The 12087-nt window shown below is 34.7% G+C and overlaps 1 protein-coding gene across 1 annotated transcript in view; it reads right to left on the minus strand.

Annotated features, from left to right (window-relative positions):
• Positions 1 to 298: 298 nt before the first annotated feature.
• Positions 299 to 12087, minus strand: part of SNX9 (sorting nexin 9) — a 58716-nt gene continuing 46927 nt past the window's right edge. Inside the window, exons 12-18 of the mRNA XM_072409371.1 lie at positions 8848 to 8951; positions 8009 to 8086; positions 7724 to 7800; positions 5964 to 6053; positions 2595 to 2709; positions 2391 to 2482; positions 299 to 1003 (exon numbers count right to left, since the gene is read on the minus strand). Coding sequence (XP_072265472.1) covers positions 956 to 1003; positions 2391 to 2482; positions 2595 to 2709; positions 5964 to 6053; positions 7724 to 7800; positions 8009 to 8086; positions 8848 to 8951 — 604 coding nt within the window. The 3' untranslated portion in view covers positions 299 to 955. The remainder of the gene's footprint in view (positions 1004 to 2390; positions 2483 to 2594; positions 2710 to 5963; positions 6054 to 7723; positions 7801 to 8008; positions 8087 to 8847; positions 8952 to 12087) is intronic.

Here is a 12087-nt window from a genome sequence, read left to right on the forward strand (position 1 = left end):
GTTAGTTCTTGTGAAGTGCTTTAACTTCACTATTGTTGGTGACTTGGAACAAACATAGCGATAAGAAGTCCACTTATTTAGAGCATGCATGCTTCAGTGGATAGAATTCAAAGTACAGACAAAGAAAGGCAACCAGCATTTTATAAAGGATTCTAGCGCTAGGAACCCACATACTACTCCCAAGACAAAATCACTTTAAGGGCCAATTCACATATATGTGCTGCAGGAATGAAGTAGCACAAAAGTGTGAATTACTTCGTAATTAGAAAAATCTCCATTGTAAATCAATTAGCCTACATCAGTTTCTCTTGTTTATTAAGAAAAGGAAACCTGTCTTTATGATACATTTTTTCCTGAGTTTCACAACAAAGTTTAATTAAATTTAACATAAGAAAAAACAATGCATTTGTAACAAGGCTGGGTAATAACAATATTGCGGTGTATGTGAATTGCACAATGAAAAGCACAGTGTGCCTTAAGAAATTTCTCTTCCTTAATCGCACTTAGTGTTAGTGAACAGAACATAATTCCATGAATTAAGGTTCAGTTCAAAGATTACGTTGAAAGATATAATGTGCGTCCAATCAGATAGTTGTGTTGAATATAGGCAAGATAGGTGCCACAGGGAGTTCAAGGCATTCCACCAAGGGGACTATAGCACCTCCGTTCACTGCAATGAACAGGCTGAGAAAAAAAAGAGGTGATGCTATAGATGACGTTTTGATTGTAAATGAAAATGAACATGCATTTTTTTAAGCTGTGATATTTTAGTGCACTGGAAAAGCAGTCTTTCTGGGAAATATAATCAATTCTAACTTGATGTAGGCACATTTGCTGCCGTGCAGTTCCAAGATTATACTCCTTGGTGCAGTGTCCAAAGGGCTGTTTTGCAATGTCCACAAAAATTCAAAGGAAGGCACTTCCAATTATTTTTCAGATCCAAGCTTTGGATTTCTTACATTTCAGGGAAACGGCCCAGTGCCTGTTTCAGTTTTTCAGCAATCTAGTAACAGAAAAAGAATTTTAAATTAACATTTTTGGAATAGTTTGTTAAGCGGAAACAGCAGATCACAAGTCTTATTCAAAGTAAACCTGTTCCAAATCTGTGAATTATAAAATCCAGAGAATACCAAAATGAAATTTGCATGTCAAAAATATAAGGAGATCCATCCATAGGTACCTTTAAACACCTTTAAAAGTTAAATGGAAACGTTTTTGCTTTGTTCCACAACTCTAATGCCTCCCTTTTGCTCAAGAAGGAGTTGAGCCCAATAAAGGTCCACAAGGCAGGCTCAGGGTGAAGGTGCAATAAGAACAACCTATATTTTTGCACATAATGCAAGATTTGGATATAGTTTTAGCTGCTACCCTGTTTCTCCAAAAATAAGACCTACCCTGAAAATAAGACCTGGTAAGATTTTTCTATATTTTTGTTTCAATCGGTTTTATTGAGTTTTCAGAGAAAAATAACAGATAAACATAACAAAAAGAATCAGACATACAACACATACAGCGTATCGAACATAACAGTGTAGGCTTCATAATAACAGAAGTATATAACCAAAAAAGCTGCAAATACCCAAAAAATATACTAAAAGGATTTTTCTATATTTTTGAGAATGCTTAAAATATAATCCCTACCCCAAAAACAAGCTACAATATATATATATATATATATATATATATATATATACATGGATAGGAGGTGCTCATTTAAAAAAAGCGCTATTGCTAGACATGAGAAATTGGGGCCAATGGTTCTAAAGGAAATTGAGTTCAAGATGGAATTCAGGGTTTGGAGAGTTATGATGATGTTCCAGAATGTGATGACATGACTATATTTGAATAAATGTTGATTTTTTGTTTAAGAATAAATGTCGATTGTTGTTCATGAAAAAATAAGACATCCCCTACAAATGAGTCCTTGTGTATGTGTTCTCATCCACTGACATGCATATCGGTTGTTGCCTACCAGCTGTACATTGATCAGCCAGGACGCATCAATGAATGACGTTGGGGGACCACTGTACACATGTCAGATTTTCAGAGCACAACCATTCGTGATTACTTGGAATGCTCTTTATATTATTCAATCATCAGTGAAACAAAAGCATTGCTTGCATCTGTGAACAGCCAGTGGATGCACTATTTGCCATTATTAGCATATCTTGCCATCTCATTCACTGCTTTTATCTGTGATCATACTTGCAACAATTATGGCTTGGGGCATTACCATGGAATCTCACACACAGGAAACTTGTCATGAACATTTTGTATTGAGTCCAATACAAATGATGGGCACCGGGCAACGTTTACTCAATAAACAGCATTTAAAGTATAAATGTAAAATGCCTTTGAAGAGACAATAATAAAGTGATTTCATATCTTACTGTTTCATAAAACTGTATCTGCTGCTCCAAGTACAGGCGAATGACACTGTTGTAATCGTAAATTCGATTAGAGTGGAAATGATTCATTTCAGCTATGTAAGAAATAAAGAGAGTTGAATAAGGACAATATTTTATTGTTAATAAATGACCATATATATATATATAATCAAAAACTTTATTTTTTTTCTAATAATAACTCATTACCTTGAAGTGCGTATGACATTGTGCTTACTCGCTTCACCATAATTAACTTCTCCTGTTGTGTTATTTTACTTGTAGCCACCAATTTATCACTTTCTTTTACTTTATCAATGGCTGCCTACAATAACAAAATAAAAATACATAAAAGTGATTTATTTGTTCAGATCTTTCCACAAACTACACATATTGCAAGATAAGTCATTTAAACTTTTTACATTTTGACTTGTTGTGATTTATAGATTTTTTGACAAAATTTCCAATGTATTTTTTTTCTTAATTCAAGACAGTAGCAAATTTACACGTCAATATTCATTCCTAAGGAAGTTGTGCTTTGTCAAAAATTTATTTTAAAGGTTACAAACAAATATTAGGAAAAGTACATAGACATGGAGTTTGTTTTTTCCTCCCTTTTCTACAGTTACAGTCTTTTGTATCTTTGAGCAGACTATGATGGGTTACTTGCTCCTAAATGCAGTATTAAAGGCCACCAGTAGATGATTTATCTTCATGTAACATGTGTAATAAACTCTAGTTATGTCTCAGATGGCAAAGGTTTGTTATATACTTCACATAAGGAAACAGCACCATCTAGTTGTTTGACCTGAGTATAAACAATTTTTTTGGGGGAAGGGGATCCTAATTTATATTCAAGTATATTTAGTTTGTTTATATGTAGTTATATGTAGTTATAAAGTTCAGGACAATTCATTTCTGACCTAACTGTATATATTTTAAAGTAATTATTATCTCAAATATCTTCAAAGACACTGATAAATAAAATAATAGGATGTCATGAAGTGATTTTATTACTTGATTAAACATCTAATTGATTACATCTTGGTTAGAATGCCATCTAATACACACATTCGTCATATTTCTTAAAGCTGATCATCTGATTACCTGCACAAGTTCAATCTACTGGCTATAGTATACTTGTGATTTTTCTGTACCTTGTAGTATCTTCCCTTGTAAGTGAATAAAAACATGGCTTCACATTTTTTGCAGGAGTATACTTTAATAGTAGAACTGTAAACCCTTTTAAATGAAAGGTTCTTGTATTTTTCCATTGTATTTGTTCTGAAATGAATTTACTAAAATCATATTCTCATTCACTGAATAAAGTCAGATCTCCATCACCAAAAAAAAAACACATTTGGAAATTCAATCCTAAATCTTGCGTTTTAACATGTCCAGTGTTTAAAAAAATAGTTAATTGTATTTGGGTCACTTTGCAAAGACAATCTGTGGTAATGCAATAATATTCAGCTGATACTGAATTTCTCTGTTGACATCCACAGGTTATCTTTTCTCAACTGAATCTGATGTTTTTGGCCAATGTGTTCTACAGTAAAGGACAACCTATGGTGATGGGTTTGTTTTTACTAAATTAGGCCTGTATATGCAGTTCTAGGATATGTACATCCCTGAAACATTTAATAGACATTCTAAAATCTTACCATTTTATCTAGACCCGCCCTAATGGCTCCACCCACCAATAGGGAACGCCCCCTGAAGTGAAATCCCTCTCCTCTGTATGCATTGCAGAGGAGAGGGATTTATCTTCAGGGAGCTTTCCCTATTTACCGAGGCGGCGGAAGTATCAACGCTGGATGCAGTAAATAGGGGAGAAACTGCAGGGGGGAGGCACCAGGGCTCCGCTAGTTCCTAACGCCCCCTGGCAGATCCGATGGCAACCCACCGCTCCTGAGCCGTGAGTTTTCCGGCCGGCATTAGGCTGGATCGGCCAGGGGGAGTTAGGCCGTAACGAACTACCGGCTAGGCCGTATCTGGCCTATAGACCCCTGCCCTAACACTTTTGCTTGTGGAGGAATGAAGCCTAAAAATAAAATCTGGATTAAAAAAAATATTTCTTATGGTTGCTATGTTTTTTTTATGAGTTTATTTTTTAACATTACTGGTATAAGGAATTCCTAATAGTATTTGAAAGCAGAGACCTACAGGTGCCTGCATGTATCCCTATGCAGTTGCATTGGTAGCCCAGAAAGCACAGAGTCACTGCTAAGAGAAAAACATGGACTGCGTAGGCATTGCTGATCTGATTTAAAAATGCCAACTTCACACTTCTCTAGTTTGGGCACCGATGTATGTTGGAAGGAGTGTGGAGAACTTGGAACTTTGCAACATATCTTGTGGCAACGTAAGTCTGTACGCTTCTTCTGGAATCAGATTTTTACTCTATTATCAGTGTTAGTGGCTATTTTACACTTGCAGATTGATAAACTACCAGCAAGAGCGAGACCAGTGGCAGTTCATCTTTTTCTGAGTGTCAACATGGAAATTTTTAGAAAATGGAAAACCACTGACGTGCCCAATGTTTCTGAGTACCCAATGATCTTAATGTACAATGCTCCTTAGAAAGAATTTTTGCTTTGGCACAGAACAGATACAAGGTCTTTTAAAGGGCCTGGGAGATATGGTCTACTCATAATAAATGTGCTATTGATATTAATCCTTGAAATGTTTGGTTGTGAAGATATAGGTTTGAAGGTCTCTGGCAGCTATGTAGTTTAAAAATGTTTTTTTTTTTTTTTGTGACTGGCATATAGTTAAAATTATTCAGGTTTCTGTTTCTCTTCTCTTTCCTCTCCTGTTTTATGTGGTCTCATTCTTTCTACCTCCTACTTTATTCCTAATTTATTTCTTGTCTCGTTTCCCTTGTTCATTCATTCCCCTTTATTTTTCTTGCCTTTTCTCTTTTTCTTTTTGACTCCTTCTGGCATATACAAATGGATATATGTATCGTTATTTTTGCTGCTTTTGTATCACCTATTATCCTTTAATAAAGAAATATTGAACATAAAAATGCCAACTTATGTTAGTACATACTAGTCTTTGACTAAGGCTACGTACACATGCTAGATTTTTGTCGTTGAAAACAACCTTTCACAATCATTTCCAGCGACTCAAAAGACGGAAAGATGAATGAACGAGTGCTGTACATATAGTGCCGTTCTTCTCAATGTAGAGGGTAGGTGGGACTATGAACAAGTGACACACCCAGCTGCGCTCTCTCCCCTTTGCTTCCATTGCGGTCCAGGACATATCCAGGAACGCTGTCCGACTACCGCGACACGCGGCAGATTCTCATTCAAGAAAAGTCCTGATTCATCTACGTGTGTACATAGCCTAGGACACAATCGGGTAACTAGCAGTTTCAGAAAGACAGACAAATGTGAAAGTTCAGAAATGTGAACTTTCACATTTGCCTTTTCAGAACTAAAGATAGCTTTACTGCTTAAATAGGCAAGAGAGGAGAATCTAGAACATATGGATTCATCTCAGCTATATAGAGGTAACACAAAGTTCAGTATGTTTCATATTTCTATAAACACATGTGGACTTCAAAGGCACCTTGTGAGCAGAAATCATGTCTGGAAAGCAGCTGAGAAAGCCTTTGTACTCATGATTTGTTTCCATCAGGTAATGTAGGTCTTTCCTTGGCTGAAAAACAAAAATAAAATGGAAATTTAAGTTAAAAAATAGTATTATTAAACAGGATTTATTTAGCGCCAACATAATATGCAGCGCTGTACATTAAATAGAGATTAAGTAGTTTTGCTAGTATACCTATAAGAGTATCATGTACACTGTAACAAACTAATACAAACACATTACTAAATTCTTTAAGGTTAAATGTACCAGACAGTAAGTAACTGTATAATGTTTTATTCAGTAAGCCATTTTTACAGATGTATATTATTTTGTTTTTTTGGACTTTCAGTATATTTAGGCAGTAGAAATGATATCATCACTTTAAAGCCCTTGTTTAGAATACAAATACAGCCTCTATTTTTCTGAGAACAGCTACCAACACTGGCATTGCCTGTGGTTTCCCTGCAACTGATCCTTCCTCCAAAACTGATTCATCATATTCACCTGCACTGTGTCTTTATGTGTGAAACTATCTTGGTAGAGGCAAGGCTTTGCTTCCTCATGACAGCTTCCAGCAAGGAGAACAATCAGAAGTACAATATTGATATTAACAATTTTAATTTCCAATCTGCTGGGACTAGTGGGTATAGGCAGCAATGCCTTAGATCTCCCACTGCAGATATACAGCTTTAAGGCTGTAGCTCGTTCAGGAGAAAAGTACAGTTTAGGCAAAATTAACATTTTTAAATGTTCCCTATACAAAAGCAAATCTTTATACTTTTCAGGGGCACGTTAAAGACCTTATAAAGCATGTGTTATTTGCCACATGAGTGTTATTTTCAGTTTTATTCTCATTGCAGAAAAAAAGGTTGCAACACATGATCGTCCTAGTTTTGTGACGTGATCATGGTGTCTATTTGAAAGCAATTCTTGGCAAAACTTTACAGCTTTACAAACTATACACTATATACACTATAGTGCTCCTTACCTCTTATATGTATGAAGTACCAGTGGAAAACAAAAAGAAGATATAAATAAAATACAGCTTTAAACTAATGTTTTAGTCTAAACATTATGACTTGCAAATGCATACCATGCATACCACACTAAAACTTTCAGGGTATGCTCAACAGCATCCTTCCTTACGCAGCAAAGGCAAAACTGCAGCATACCATGTAGGTTTAAGGTGATAAAAGGATGATTTTAAAAAGCTAAACAATTGTGAATGGACACTGATGGAAGCAGCCTTTTAAGTAAACAATAGTAATTACCTTAAGGAAACCACTTTAAAAAGTTCCTATATAATCCATCAGTTTTCATCCGACAAAGTACCATCAAGTTTAATCAAGTTGATGGAAAATCAAACCTTCTGTATTCCATTTAAAAGCAGTAATCACCATTTGGTGTACTGAACTTTTAAAAATGCATATGAATGTATGGTAGAACAGATTGCACACCAGTAGTTTACAACAATGACAAGTGACATATATGTTATGCAAGGTGTAAGGTGAAGGGATGTTTATGTGCAGAAACAAGCAGTGTTTGTTTCTGTACATTTCTGTGTTTGACCGGTGCTGATCAGGGTAAAAAAAAACAAAGAAATACTAATTTTATGTTAATGGCTTTCATTTCAAATTCCAATATAGATAACATTTCAAATAAAAATATTTTCAGTCTTTAAATTGCAGATGGTGCTAAATCTACCATGCAGTTGCATACAACAAAAAGTCTGGTTTTACCTGCTCTTCCACCAAGGTGGCTATTGCTTCATATGTTTTCCCTGCTTCTGTGATAGCACTGTTTAAATCTGTTTCTCCTATAAAAATAAAAATATCAGGAAAAAGATCACATTTCATGAAACAATATCCTAGATATGTAAACCAGTTTCCACTGACCTCATTGACTTGTCTTTCAAACACAAGAAAAAAAAACTTTTCAACTAAACGTGTAAACCTCAACTAAACAAAAAAACAGCCACATGGACACAAAACATCGAAGACATGGATTAATACATAACGGGGTACCTTGATAGCCACTAGAGCTGAAAACCAGTGACAGATTCTGCAGAGCCTTTCCTATCTTCTGATATTCTTTGGGTAGTGCTATTGGGAATAAAGAGCCAAAATTATAACTTTCATATTGATCATTCAAGTAGAATATTACAACACAGGCTCAACGTGAACAAAGTAATAACAGGAACCAAAATATTAATTCTAAAACTGTACTATATGGAAGTGAATACACTATTATGGCAATTTTTCAAAATTATTTTTGATTAAAAAGAAATTACAGACAGTGAGGCTTTTTATATAGGTTTACCAACCTGAGCACTGGATGAAACTGGAATACAGCACTGATGAGTAGAATTTACAGTATTAAATCTGTATCATGTAGCCATAGCTCTTGAAGGTGATATGATTATTAATATGCAAGACATCCATTAAAAGTCTGCATATCCTGCAATATTATACACTACAATACTCAAGATGTTGCAACTGAGGGTTTTAGGTTTACCGGGTACGGACAAGTCTACATATTCGGAAAAAAAAAAACCTAGAAAACAGGTTGGGTCTGAATAATGGTATTTAGGAAAATAGTTTGTGGACCTGTACATGATGCTTTAAGGCTGTGCTTAGAATTGCAAGTTTAATTAGAAATTCTAGTTTTAAATAATTTGCACCCTATAGCTAATTTTATTATTAATATTATTTATTTATTTTTTTTAAATCAGGCTCAGCGACAGTCATTTAAAGGCTAGACAATTGAGATAAATGAAGGTAGAGCAAGAAAGGCTCATCTAACACAAAATGACAATTATTTTATCTTGCATATTTATTAGTGAAATATTTTATTGGTTACATACGTCCTGTGCATCGTTTCCAGTGCTCCTGGCCCACATTAAGCAAATCCTTCACACCATCATCCATGGCTCTGGTGAACCTGCTGACTGCTTCACACTTCTGTTCTCTGTATAATATATATAAAGAAAAAAAGTTACATCACTATTTTACTTCATTTCATATAGCAAATGTTCATCTTTTTCCCATAAATACTATTCAACATTAACTGACCTTTTAAATCATTACTACACCAGTAAAGAATATATAATAGGTTGGGCTAATTAGTATGGGGAAACATGGAATGGAGAAACAGTGCGTCATTTAAACCATCCTACAGCTGTCAGATGCAGCTAGCAACATAAAGGCTCAGCTTGGGAGACCTTTAAAGAAAGCAGAACAGAGGCCTTGTTCAAGTTTTATACTTGTATTTTTTCCTTCGTGGTTTAATTGCCAGCTTGGCGACTGAATCACTTGTTACTGTGAAGTTACATTACAGTGCAATGTATTTTAAGACACTAAAACAGGAATCCAAATATTCTACAAATGATGAGTTTACAAAACCCATGGCAACTAAAAAGTGTATTAACAGCCAAAACGTTTTAGTTTTCAAGGTCCGATTGGAAAAATGTTATTCCTTAGTTAAAAGTTGATTAGTTTTTTTTTTTTCAAATTTTAAGAAGTGACAGGGAAGGGTGGTAATATATGCTCTTCTTCATCCAATGCAGGATGAAATAATTCCAACATAGCAATTCTTCCTGGCTGCACTTCACACGTCCCCAAAAGCACAACTGAAAACAAATAGTAATCTTCAAGAATTTGTAGAAGTTTTACCAGTTGTCACTGGAACATGTCTCCCTATTATATGACTCTTGTCCTGTTCTGGTGACAGCCATAACATTTTAGATAAATTATCACTTTCTTTTTCAATTAAAATAGCCCCCTGGGTAACTACGGTTTCTACCTTTACATACTTTCTCCAAAACTAGAAAAAATCCTATACTTAAAACACATCAGACTAAAACAATTATTTTTTCTCTAGGGAAGATTAGAAAATGTTTTTTTTGAGTATCTGAGTTTTGGTTTTATCAACTTAAAAACTAGATCTTAGGTTTTGCACACAAAGGACTGGGGACCTAATATGCCAAGTAAGAAGATAAACAGGATATTCTGGAATTTTCTTAAAACAGTGATTTTGATTCATGTAGCACTAGTTCCTGTCATCTGTCAGGTTATTAAAACAAATATTATAAAAATATTTCAAAGCTATGGAAGGCCAAGTTATGGTTAACAATTTGCCTACGGTAAATTCATATAACCTTAGATTTCACTTAAGCCTCAGCAATGTAAATATTAGACAATTCTCTCCAGTGGGCACAGTGCATGAGATCTGTGCAAGCTCAGTGCTCAACCCAGAAATTATTTTAATCTGGGTGGGAAAAAATTGTAGATGGGTCACAGCCCCTGTATTGTGACCTAACTCAAAAAAAAACACCCAAAAACAGGTGGGTGGATAATAAAGAAGTGCCGGGTGATAATAAAGAAGTGCCGGTAATAAAGAAGTGCCGGGTGAATCGCCCATTTAAGAGGGGCCAGGCACAACACTGAAGCTCCTTTCAGGACTGATTCTTACCTACAGTAGATCATTTGGATTGATTAGTGCGGATGACATCACTTAAAACACATACCCTTTTCCAGCATTTTCTAAGTTTAAAAGTGAATGTAGGAATGTCATCAGAAAGTCCTCATAATATATATATACATATACACACACTCATTCGGTTCCAAAAGATCTCCCTTCATCGGTATGTTCTATTAAAGATGTATTTTCAACATCAGAACTAGAAAAATCCTTAGGGAATACATTCTTGGTTAACTGGAATGGATAAAACCCTGCTCTAGTTGCCCAGATTTAGGCCACTTGTCCTTCAGAGTTACCTAAAATGAAGTTTCCATAAACTAAATTAAACACAATACCTCCTATCAACACTCAAAATAGTTCAACACCTCACACTTCCATGACTAAAGCAGTGTCCCAAATTAGGAAAATGACAGGTAACTACTTTTTTTTAAGCAGGTAAAATTATAATATATATATATATATATATATATATATATATATATATATATATAATCAGCCATTTACTTCATACAGAACACATGCATTGTAATGTGTACGGGCAAAGCTTTGTGAATCTAGATATAGCAATATTTACATTTGGTATGTGTTTCCAATATTCCATATAACTTTGATTATTAGGGTGACAATCTCCAGAATGGACAGAATAAAAGGAGCTGTCCTGGAGATGATTGAGTAGATTTAGCAATATATCAGAATATATTTTGCTTGAAAAAGAACATTAATCAAACCTGTATTAAAAATTCTAATTTATAGATGCACAGCGATACAGGAACTAATACATATCTGTCAACATCTTTATCACAGTAAAACAGGCAATCGTTAAACCTAATATTTCCTTTTGTGCAACTTAAGATAAAGGTTACTGCTAAGCGTTTTTTTCTCGCTGGCTGTATAAATAAACATTATGAAATAAATATTGAATAAACATACTCACATACAAGTACAGGCTGTCATTAAAAAACCCTAAGGAGTGCTGGATTTTCAAAAATTACAGATTTTTGAAGGTTATATATACTGTATATATTACAATGAAATAACACTGTTCACCAACATAAAACAGTTTTACAGAATTTTAGTTCAACTAAACAAAATAGTGCCTTAGAATTTTAATCATAACTGTACCCTCGAAAAGAAGATAAATAGCAGATGGGTTGTCAGGATGATCATCTTCATGACTGACAGTAACAGCATCCTCAGCAACAGGAACAGCTTCAATTTATGGGGGAAATGTTGATGGCGGTGACAACACATCTGGTTGACTTGAAGTTGATGGCAATGGATTATGAAGTGTGGACACCACTGCTGCTTTGTCCTGCTTCCTAGCTATTTACTTGAATATATCGTGCAGTGTCTCTTGCTTCATATACTTGTGTCTTTCTCTAATAAGTTTATCTTTTAGCAAAAAACATTCATGATTTCTTGTTCACTAACAAAACTTAGTTTCTCTAGTCCAGCCAGCAGTTCAGTTGTCAATGTAACTAACCTGTCAATTGAGATTATTTCTCTCACATCTTCCTTATTTTCGTCACTGCTTTCATCTTCATCACTACCTGTACAGGCATTCCTCTCTGGACTTTTAACCATATCTACAATTTCTGAATCAATGTAATGATGAACTGAAAAC

The sequence above is a fragment of the Pyxicephalus adspersus genome, chromosome 4 (genome assembly GCF_032062135.1).
Source record: "Pyxicephalus adspersus chromosome 4, UCB_Pads_2.0, whole genome shotgun sequence".
Lineage (NCBI taxonomy): Eukaryota > Metazoa > Chordata > Amphibia > Anura > Pyxicephalidae > Pyxicephalus > Pyxicephalus adspersus.